This window comes from Rattus norvegicus, chromosome 8 (assembly GCF_036323735.1).
Source record: "Rattus norvegicus strain BN/NHsdMcwi chromosome 8, GRCr8, whole genome shotgun sequence".
NCBI classification, from domain to species: domain Eukaryota; kingdom Metazoa; phylum Chordata; class Mammalia; order Rodentia; family Muridae; genus Rattus; species Rattus norvegicus.
Genome location: NC_086026.1, coordinates 43,013,941 through 43,024,569, shown reverse-complemented (window position 1 = coordinate 43,024,569; position 10,629 = coordinate 43,013,941). Strand labels below are relative to the sequence as shown.

Below are 10,629 nucleotides of genomic sequence, written 5' to 3'. Positions count from 1 at the left end.
CCATCAAGTGCAATACAGTAAAATACGTGTTGACTGCAAAACACATCTAAGACATATGATGGAAAGACCGAGATATAGGCTTCAAGATTAGGTCAGTAATGAAATGTTTGCTGGCATACTTCAGAGCTAAATTCAAGAACAGCACTGAAAAAGAAAAGTATAATGATTTTCAATATTACAAATATTCACATTTAGATACATAAATACACATCATAACTTACTAATATTTTTAAAAGTTTGGAAAATACATGTGAATGTGTAAACATGTTACATCTCTTCATAGCAGAATGTGATTACTAGCCATGTTTTATCTGGATAATAATGTGCTGGAATAAATAAGCATGATGAAAACAACATGAACTTCATTATATATATATACATATATATATATACATATATTTATATATATATAAAATGAAGATATATAATATATATATATATATCTTACAAGGAATAAAGGTAAAATGGGCAATTTTGCAGTGTGTATACAATATAGAATTCGATGTTGTGTAGTAATGTACTGAAGAGATATCAGCCTGTGTGATGGTTAATGTTTTTTGTTTTGTTTTTTTTTTTCCAGAGCTTGGGACCGAACCCAGGGCCTTGCACTTGCTAGGCTGGCGCTTTACCACTGAGCCAAACCCCAACCCTGTGATGGTTAATGTTAATGTAAACTTTATTGTATTAAGGATATCAAAACATTCCTCAAACACCACTGTGGGTATGTCTGTGATGTCACATTTCTAGCCATGATTAGGAAATAATGTCTCTGCCACAATTAATGATTTAAGTCATGGATTACTTCAAATTTTGAATAGATTATTAAGGGTACTACAGGTGAGGGTTGGAGAAAGCATTCATTGGGGTTGTGACCTTACGTATTTTATAATGTCCTGGTACCTTTTAACTATGTTCAGGTGTATGTCTTATATGCCATGATGTGAAAATCTGTTTCAGTACATGCTACCTCCAGATGGAAAACCTCCATAATTATAAACTGAAATATATCATTGCTTAATTATATTTCTTTACTCACGTTACAGTAGTGATAAAGCAGATAGTATATGACTTTTGTTCAGTGAATAAGAGTGAGGATATGCATGGAGCTAATGTTTTCTAGCAACCTTGGCAGGAGAGGTATTAATAATCAGAAGTTTCATAAAGAATGGGTGTGAGATCTGTTATTTTGACAATTATAAAAGTCAGTATTGAAAAAGGTTACAGATAAAGGATATGGAGAAGTGTAGTAAATATCACTTATTGATGGAAGGATGGAGCAAGACAGGTAGGAACATGAATCTAAAAGGGGAAGCACTGGAGTGTGGAAAGCAGAGAGGATCTTTCTGTCCCTAGCTGAACTGCTGACACAGCAGCAGTGAATTCTGATTTCTGGCAGGTTTCATGACTTGGTCTTTGCAGGGGAACAGATATTGTGAAGATATAAGAGCACAGCAAAGGGGTAAGGACTCAACTGCAGCAAAACTGTGGAAGAAATAGCCTGGCCTCTAAAACTCATTGCAGAGTGATTGGTCATGGCAACATGTAAAATTCAATGTTAGATGGGAATGGGTGAATGTCTTATTCAAGCACATGGATGAACAGTCTTGCATCCAATACAGGATTTTATCACCTGTACAAGAAGAAAATCCAGGGCAAAAATAAATAGTTGTGAAATCAGAGTCTCAGTAAATCAATAGTCAGGATCCATGTCCACTTACACGAGGAAATTTGTGTCAGTCACACCAAGGTGTGTGTCGTTATCAGTAGCCAACCTGTAATCTGGAATACTTGGAATACTTGCCCCCCCGAAAGTGCTGCTGGAATTTTAAAGTTTAAATTCTCTTGTCTCTAGATATGTTTCCCCAAGAAATCTCCTAAAGATCATGTAGAGACTTTATGACACTCAAAATTATTTTTCATCTGACCAAATAAATACAGCCATATCTACTGCAAAGGATTCTTGTCCCATAGTTTACTCAGAAATTCAGTCCCAAACACAGTTTGTGCCTTGTCCCTAGGAGTGCAGCAAGTGCTATTTCATTTGTCAGCAGCAAACAGAGTAACCCTGAGGTTTCCCAGACCTGACCCACCTGTAGACACTACCAGTTTGCCACATTCCTGGTCATCTTTAGATTTACAGGTAGAGTATCCTTTCTCACAAATTCCATCAGAGTTTAACATGTCACAGTCCCAACATGTCAAAGCTGAAAAGGAAAAAAATCAAGGATAAGAAGATCATTTAGGGCTCAGGTTCAGGTTGATCCTCTGGCTATGCTCAATTAATACAAAACAGTCACTGAGGAAATAATTGGATGTATGCTGAGATCAGCCCTAGAGGGTGGCCCATGTCCTTGGAAGGGTTTAATAAGAGACAGGTTTCCCCAATTTAAATAATGTGAATGGACATGGCTGTAGTGAGGAAGATCAGAGCTGTGCTGTGGGAGCCTGAGCTTACCACCTATTACCAGATAGGTGCTCCACATCACATCATTATCTTCATCCTCTCAAGGACCTTCCAGCATCATTCCCAATGCAAATATAGGCCTGGAAACAGGCCAGCTGGAGGAATTGAGAATATTAGTTTCTTAAATCCTGAGACAGAGAGCTGAAGTACTAGGGGAAAGGACACCAGGACCAGAGCTATGACAAAGAGGAGGAGGAATTGGATACAACAGAGGGTGGAGAAGGAAAGGATGTGGAGTTGTGGAGTGAAGAGTGCAGAGTCACTTATAAATGTAGTCCAGTCTTGTATCTTATTCCTCACAGCAAAAAGCCCCATACACTCGACAGACTGTTGCCATCATCAGCCCCTACCATCTGCCAGGATTTTACCTTGTAGGAAGCCCACCACAAAGGAGAGCCCCAACAGGAACAGCAGGAAGTGTTTTCCCATGGCTTTGGGATCCCAGGTAAAAAGAGATGTAGAGACTAGGGCAGAGCATTCAAGGCTTCAGATATGCACATTTATATACAAACTCAGGCTGGAAATGTAAAGTAATGGAATCCCAAACTGTGGCAGCTGAGCAGAGAGCCTTGAGGGAAGCACAGACCCTAAGTGATTCACTATGTCTACTCAAGTCTACACCACTACCAGTCGTTCAAATTCATCTGGATTCCTTCCCACAAGTTATTTCATTAACTTTCCAGTGATGATTAGTGGTTCTGAGATATAACGAAATTTGAGTCTGAGTGGCTGAGGAGCCTAGATTGTGTTATGCACTAGGCTATAACTCGTCAAACAGAACTAAATTGTTAGCATAAGTCTCCACACATTCAGATTTTAAATTCCCTGACTCTGTGAGAATAGGCTATATTTCTAGATATACATTTAATTGCTCAATAGATCAGTGAAATCTGATTGCAGATTTGGGTTCTTCTTACATTTGTACTATAGTCATATTCCTTGGGGCCAGATGGAAGACAAGGAAACTGCAGGGTGATGGAAGGAAATCATGGTAAGAAAACCAGACTTCTGTTCTGGTCTTGCTTCCTTGTCCTAATAATGAAGTCAGGAAATTTAAACCATAACCAATAAAGTCTAAATTACCCAGGGACCAGACTCATTTTCTAACCTCCTAAACATGTTGAATGACAAAAATAAATTATGCTTATTTAATACCAAAATTGTGTAAAGCTTCTCTCATTTTCCTCTCGTTGATAAGTTGAAGAAAAGTCCATCATATAAAACTACTTTTGGAGCTCCTCATATAATATACAGCCATTGTAAAATCAGAAAAGTATCTCCATTGGGAAGCTCATGACCACAGTTGAACATTGTTGGATCACAGTCCTGTCATTTAAAGGCAAGAAAACCAAATGATGTCCTCCCCTCCCACTGGGATGCTTTAATCTCGCTCTCCTACAGACATAACAGAAATTTCTACATGTGCTTCAGTTTTTCTGCCACTCCAAATAAACCAATCAGAGGCACACCCAAGAACACTTTTATTTAATGCTGGGTCTAACTATGTAACCATAGTTGTGATCAAATTCACACAGATGTGATGGTTTGTGCCTCCTGATTCCTGATTTGTAAATGCCTCTGCAGCTACACCCTGTCAGAAACTGTTTTCTAGCTCTTGTCATGCTCATCTCTATCTAAGAAATATTTTAAAAGTAAGAAAATTCTAGTTCTTATTTCTCTATCTCTCATGTCCTTTCTCCTTCCTTTTACTCTTTCTCCCTCCTCTTCTTCCCTTCTCAGGTTCTCCACCCACGTAGTCAGTGGCAGCTATGACTTCTATATTTTCATGTTGACCCCCTTAGCAAATTTAGGTTGTTTTACTATTGTCCAAACTCACATCTCCATCTTGTTACCTCTAGTATAATGTTCTATGTATCCCAAGGCTCTGTGACTTTAAGGTCTAATTATGATTCACCCCTCTTTGTTGAAATGGGTCGTCTGTCTCTGTACAGAAATTATTTCTTGAGTAAATTCATGTCAGATTCTTTCCAAATATCTGTCCATGTTTTATTAATTTTACTAGGTTTTATTAATTTCCTCAGCTTCTCTCTATTAAACTCATATCCAATGGTTTCTCTAAATTTGTATCTAGAAAATATTTTTCCAGTGAATTTTGTCTTACTTTTTCCAGTACAAGAGCAGACACCATACAGACTTAATGTCACATCTTTCCCCATTCTGTTACCCAAAGACGCTCAGGATGCACCCAATCCTTTTAAAAGGCAATGGCAAACACGTTTCCTGAGAGACTAAACTTTCTTCTCTTGTATGGAAATCATATGCACTGAGAGTTTGTCATATTGTTGTTGTCTCTAGATCCACATACAAAATTCTATTACCTATCCACTTCTAAAGTATGTATTATGAAAGTAAGTAGCCCAAATATTTCTTTCCAAAAGAACCAGCTCTCATATCATTCTTTGTGGCCTCAAATTGCATCCCTCAGTTCTATTGTGCATTAACCTAAGTTGGAAACCACTAATGTTCTCTGGATGTGTTTCCTTGTACAAAGTTGTGGTTAGAGAGAGCGTCACAGATCCTACTGAGATGATCAAGAAATTGGGCCCATTGCATCCCGTTAAGCTGATATCCTACAAAAATAACTATATGAATCAGTTTCTTAGACTGCACATGGCTGCAGCTCCCATGTCTGCAAATATCGCTCTGACTCTCATATGGACCATAGACTGACAGACTTATTATTTTCCTTCCAGGCATCAGACATGACCTGACTACAACAGATACTGTCTACTACTGACAGTTCATATGGTTAAAAACCTCCATGCTTCTTCTGAAACTTAAAAAAACTCCTTGTTCTCTGTCATGTATGTCTGAATGATCCTCAGAGTCCTTGCTATTCAGCTTATTATTTATGGTATTCATCTCAATATCAAATATCAAACATATTTTCCCTCCATCTTTATTAACATGGGTATTTCTTATTTACATTACAATTGTTATTCCCTTTACCAGTTTCCAGAGCAACATCCCCCTAAGCCCTACCCCTCTCCTTCTATGGGTGTCCTCCCCCATCATCTCCCCATTACCGCCCTCCCCCAAACAATCACATTCACTGGGGTTCAGTCTTGGCAGGACCAAGGACTTCCCCTTTCACTGGTGCTCTTACTAGGCTATTCATTGCTACCTATGCAGTTGGCGTCCAGGATCAGTTCATGTATAGTCTTTGAGTAGTGGCTTAGACCCTGGAAGCTCTAGTTGGTTGGCATTGTTATTTATGTGGGGTCTCAAGCTCCTTCAAGCTCTTTCAATCCTTTCTTTGATTCTTTCAATGAGGGTCCAATTCTCAGTTCGGTGGTTTGCTGCTGACACTCCCCTATGTATTTGCAGTATTCTGGCTCTGTCTCTGAGGAGAGATCTATAACCTGGACCTGTCAGCCTTCACTTCTTTGCTTCATCCATCTTATCTAGTTTGGTGGCTGTATATGTATGGGCCACAGGAGGAGCAGGCTCTGAATTGGTTTTCCTTCTGCCTCAGTTCTATACTTTGCCTCCCTATTCCCTCCCAAGAGTATTCTTGTTCCAATTTTACAGGAGGAGTAAAGCATTCTCATTTAGGTCATCCTTCTTGAATTTCATGTGTTCTGTGCATCTAGGGTAATTGAGCATTTGGGCTAATATCCGCTTATGAATGAGGGCATGATAACAACCATGAGTGTTCTTCTGTGACTGGGTTACCTCACTCAGAATATTTTCCAGTTCCATCCATTTGCCTATGAATTTCATAAAGTCGTTGTTTTTAATAGCTGAGTAGTATTCCATTGTGGAGATGTACCACATTTTCTGTATCCATTCTTCGGTTGAAGGGCAGCTGGGTTCTTTGTGTCTTCTGGCTATTATAAATAAGGCTGCTATGAACATAGTAGAGCATGCGTTTTTATTTCATGTCAGGGTATCTTTTGGGTATATGCCCAAGAGAGATATAGCTGGGTCCTAAGGAAATGCAATGTCAAACTTTCTGAGGAACCTCCAGACTGATTTGCAGAATGATTATACCAGTCTGCCCCACCAACAATGGAGGAGTGCAGAAAGAGCACATCCTTGCCAGCATTTGCTGTCACCTGAGTTTTTGATCTTAGTCCTTCTGACTAGTGTGAGGTGGAATGTCAGTGTTGTTTTGATTTGCATTTCCCTTATGACTAAAGATGATCCACATTTCTTTAGGTGTTTCAGAGCCATTCGTCATTCCTCATCTGTGAAGTCTTTCTTTATCTCTGAACCCCATTTTTTAATACGGTTCTTTGTCTCCCTCCAGTCTAACTTCTTGAGTTCTTTGCATATTTTGGATATAAACTCTCTATCAGTTGTAGGATTGGTAAAGATCTTTTCTCAATCTGTTGATTGTCTTTTGTTCTAACAACAGTGTCCTTTGCCTTTGAGAAACTTTGCAGTTTTATGAGATCACATTTGTAGATTCTTGATCTTAGAGCATAAGCCATGGGTGTTTTGTTCAGGAAATATTCTTCAGTGTCCATGCGTTCAAGATTCTTCCCCACTTTTTCTTCTATTAGTTTAAGTATATCTGGTTTGATGTGGAGGTCCTTGCCAAGAAAGAAATTAGGGAAATGACCGTCTTCATAATAGTACCAAATAATATAAAATACCTTGGTGTGACTTTAACCAAGCAAGTGAAAGATCCGTATGATGTGAAGTTCAAGCCTCTGAAGAAAGAAATTGAAGAAGATCTCAGAAGATGGAGAGATCTCCCATGCTCATGGGTTGGTAGGGTTAATATAGTAAAAACAGCCATTTTACCAAAAGTGATCGACAGATTCAATTCAAGTCCCATCATAATTGAACCCAATTCTTCATAGAGTTAGACAGAACAGTTTGCAAATTCATCTGGAAAAACAAAAAACCCAGAGTAGCTAAAACTATCCTTAGCAATAAAAGGACTTCCAGGGGAAACAATATCCTTGAACTCAAGCCGTATTACAGAGCAATAGTGATAAAAACTGTATGGTGTTGTAACAGAGGCAGACAGATAGACCAGTGGAATTGAATTGAAGATCCAGAAATGAAACCCACACAACTATGGCCCCTTGATTTTTGACAAAGAAGCCAAAACCATCCAATGTAAAAAAGAAAGCCTTTTTACCAAATGGTGATGGTTCACCTGGAGCTTTGCATGTAGAAGAATGCAGATTGATCCATTCTTATCACCCTGTACAAAGCTTATGTCCAAGTGGATCAAATATCTAATATATTTAACTCAATATTTAACTGTGTCACAGTGTTCTGCCACCTACCAGAGCTGAAGGACTAGAGGTTTTCTTAGACAATTTCTTTATAAACGATAGAACTTATAGGAAGATTCTGATGAAACATCTAACACTTTCTAATTGAACACTTTCAATTTTACATGTACATTTTTTCATGTACGTTGGTAGCATAGACACACAATCTAGCACATATGCTTTTCAGAGTACTTTTCTCATGTATAGTTTATTATATTGCTTTAAAGGAAGCTTTGAAAATTTATATAGTTATGGAAATCATAAGTAACACATTCAAGAAAATAAAGCAAACGAAGTGTTTTTATAAGTCTTTATTTTTTTCATCTTTATTAACTTGAGTATTTCTTATTTACATTTCGATTGTTATTCCCCTTCCTGGTTTCTGGGCCAACACACCCCTAACCCATACCCCTCCCCTTCTTTATGGGTGTTCCGCTCCCCATCCTCCCCACACTATTGCCCTCCCCCCAACAATGACATTCACTGGGGGTTCAGTCTTGGCTGGACCAAGGGCTTCGCCTTTCACTGGTGCTTTTACTAGGCTATTCATTGCTACATATACAGTTGGAGTCCAGGGTTAGTCCATGTATAGTCTTTGGGTAGTGGCTTAGTCCCTGGAAGTTCTGATTGCTTGGCATTGTTGTTCAAATGGGGCCTCAAGCCCGTTCAAACTCTTTCAGTCCTTTCTAAGATTCCTTCAATGGAGGTCCTGTTCTCAATTCAGTGGTTTGCTGCTGGCATTTGCCTATGTACTTGCTATATTCTGGCTGCGTCTCTCAGGAGAGATCTACATACGGATCCTGTTGGCCTGCACTTCTTTGCTTCATCCATCTTATCTAGTTTGGTGGCTGTATGTGTTTGGGGCACATGTGGCAGGCTCTGAATGAGCGTTCCTTCTGCCTCTGTTCTAAACTTTGCCTCCCTATTCCATCCCAAGGGTATTCTTGTTCTCCTTTTAAAGAAGGAGTGAAGCATTTGCATTTTGGTCATCCTTCTTGAGTTTCATGTGTTCTGCGCATGTAGGGTAATTAAAGCATTTGGGCTAGTATCAACTTTTAAATGAGTACATATAATGTCTGTTTTTCTGTGATTGGGTTACCTCACTCAGGATGATATTTTCCACTTCCATCCATTTGCTTATGAATTTCATAAAGTCATTGTTTTTGATATCTGAGTAATAATCCATTGTGCAGATGTACCACATTTTCTCTATCCATTCCTCTGTTGGAGGGCATCTGTGTTCTTTCCACTCCTAGCTATTATATATTAGGCTGCTATGAACATAGTGGATCATGTGTCTTTGTTATATGTTGGGGCAGTTTTTGGGTATAAGCCCAAGAGAGGTGTAACTGAGTCCTCTGGGAGTGCAAAGTAAAATTTTCTGAGGAAATTCCAGAATGATTTCCAGAAAGGTTGTACCAGTCTGCAATCCCACCAACAATGGAGGAGTGTTCCTCTTTCTCCACATCCTCACCAGCATTTGCTGTCACCTGAGTTTTTGATCTTAGCCATTCTCACTGGTTTGAGGTGAAATCTCACGGTTGTTTTGATTTGCATTTCCCTTATGACTAAAGATGTTGAACATTTCTTTAGGAGTTTCTGAGCCATTTGGCATTCCTCAGCTGTGAATTCTTTCTTTAGCTCAGAAGCCCATTTTTAATAGGGTTATTTGTCTCCCTGAGGTCTAACTTCTTGAGTTCTTTGTATATTTTGGATATAAGCACCCTATAAGTTGTAGGATTGATAAAGATCTTTTCCCAATCTGTTGATTGTCCTTTTATCCTAACAAAAGTGTCCTTTGCCTTACAGAATCTTTGCAGTTTTATGAGATCCCATTTGTCGATTCTTGATCTTAGAGCAAAAGCCATGGGTTTTTGTTCAGGAAATTTTCCCCAGTGCCCATGTGTTCGAGATGCTTCCCCACATTTTCTTCTATTAGTTTGAGTGTATCTGATTTGATGTGGAGGTCCTTGATTCACTTCGACTTAAGCATTGGACAGGATGATAACCATGGATCGATCTGCATTCTTCTACATGCTGTCCTCCAGTTGAAGCAGCAGCATATTCCAAAAATGCTGTCTTTCTTCCATAGGATTGTTTTGGTTCCTTTGTCAAAAATAAAGTGACTATAGGTGTGTGAGTTCATTTACATTTCTTCAATTCTATTCCACTTGTTTCTCTGTCTGTCTGTCTGTCTCTGTACCAATACCATGCAGTTTTTATCACTATTGCTCTGTAATACTGCTTGAGTTCAGGGGTAGTGATTCCCCCAGAATTCCTTTTATTGTTGAGGATAGTTTTAGCTATCCTGGGTTTTTTGTTATTCCAGATGAATTTGCAAATTTTTCTGTCTAACTCGTTGAGGATTTGGATTGGTATTTTGATGGGGATTGCATTGAATCTGTAGATTGCTTTTGGTAAAATGGCCATTTTTACTATATTAATCCTGCCAATTCATGAGCATGGGGGATCTTTCCATCTTCTGAGATCTTCTTCAATTTCTTTCTTCAGTGTCTTGAAGTTCTTATTGTACAGATCTTTTACTTGCTTGGTTAAAGTCACACCGAGGTACTTTATATTATTTGTGTCTATTATGAAGTGTGTCGTTTCCCTAATTTCTTTCTTGGCTTGTTTCTCTTTTGTGTAGAGGAAGGCTACTGATTTATTTGAGTTAATTTTATACCCAGCCACTTTGCTGAAGTTGTTTATCAGCTTTAGTAGTTCTCTGGTGTAACTTTTGGGTTCACTTAAATATACTATCATATCATCTGCAAATAGTGATATTTTGACTTCTTCTTTTCTGATCTGTATCCCTTTGATCTCCTTTTATTATCTGATTGTTCTGGATAGAACTTCAAGAACTATATTGAATAAGTAGGGAGAGAGTGGGCAGTCTTGTCTAGTCCCTGG

The 10,629-nt window shown here is 38.6% G+C and overlaps 1 protein-coding gene across 1 annotated transcript; it reads right to left on the bottom strand.

Moving 5' to 3' along the window:
• Positions 1-1,505: 1,505 nt before the first annotated feature.
• On the bottom strand, positions 1,506-2,893 carry Patel14l2 (prostate and testis expressed 14-like 2). The gene is made up of 3 exons (NM_001256149.1): positions 2,833-2,893; positions 2,091-2,204; positions 1,506-1,630 (listed from the first exon to the last, which is right to left on the bottom strand). The coding sequence occupies exons 1-3, from the start codon at positions 2,891-2,893 to the stop codon at positions 1,506-1,508; spliced, it is 300 nt and encodes a 99-aa protein (NP_001243078.1).
• Between the last annotated feature and the right edge of the window lie 7,736 nt (positions 2,894-10,629).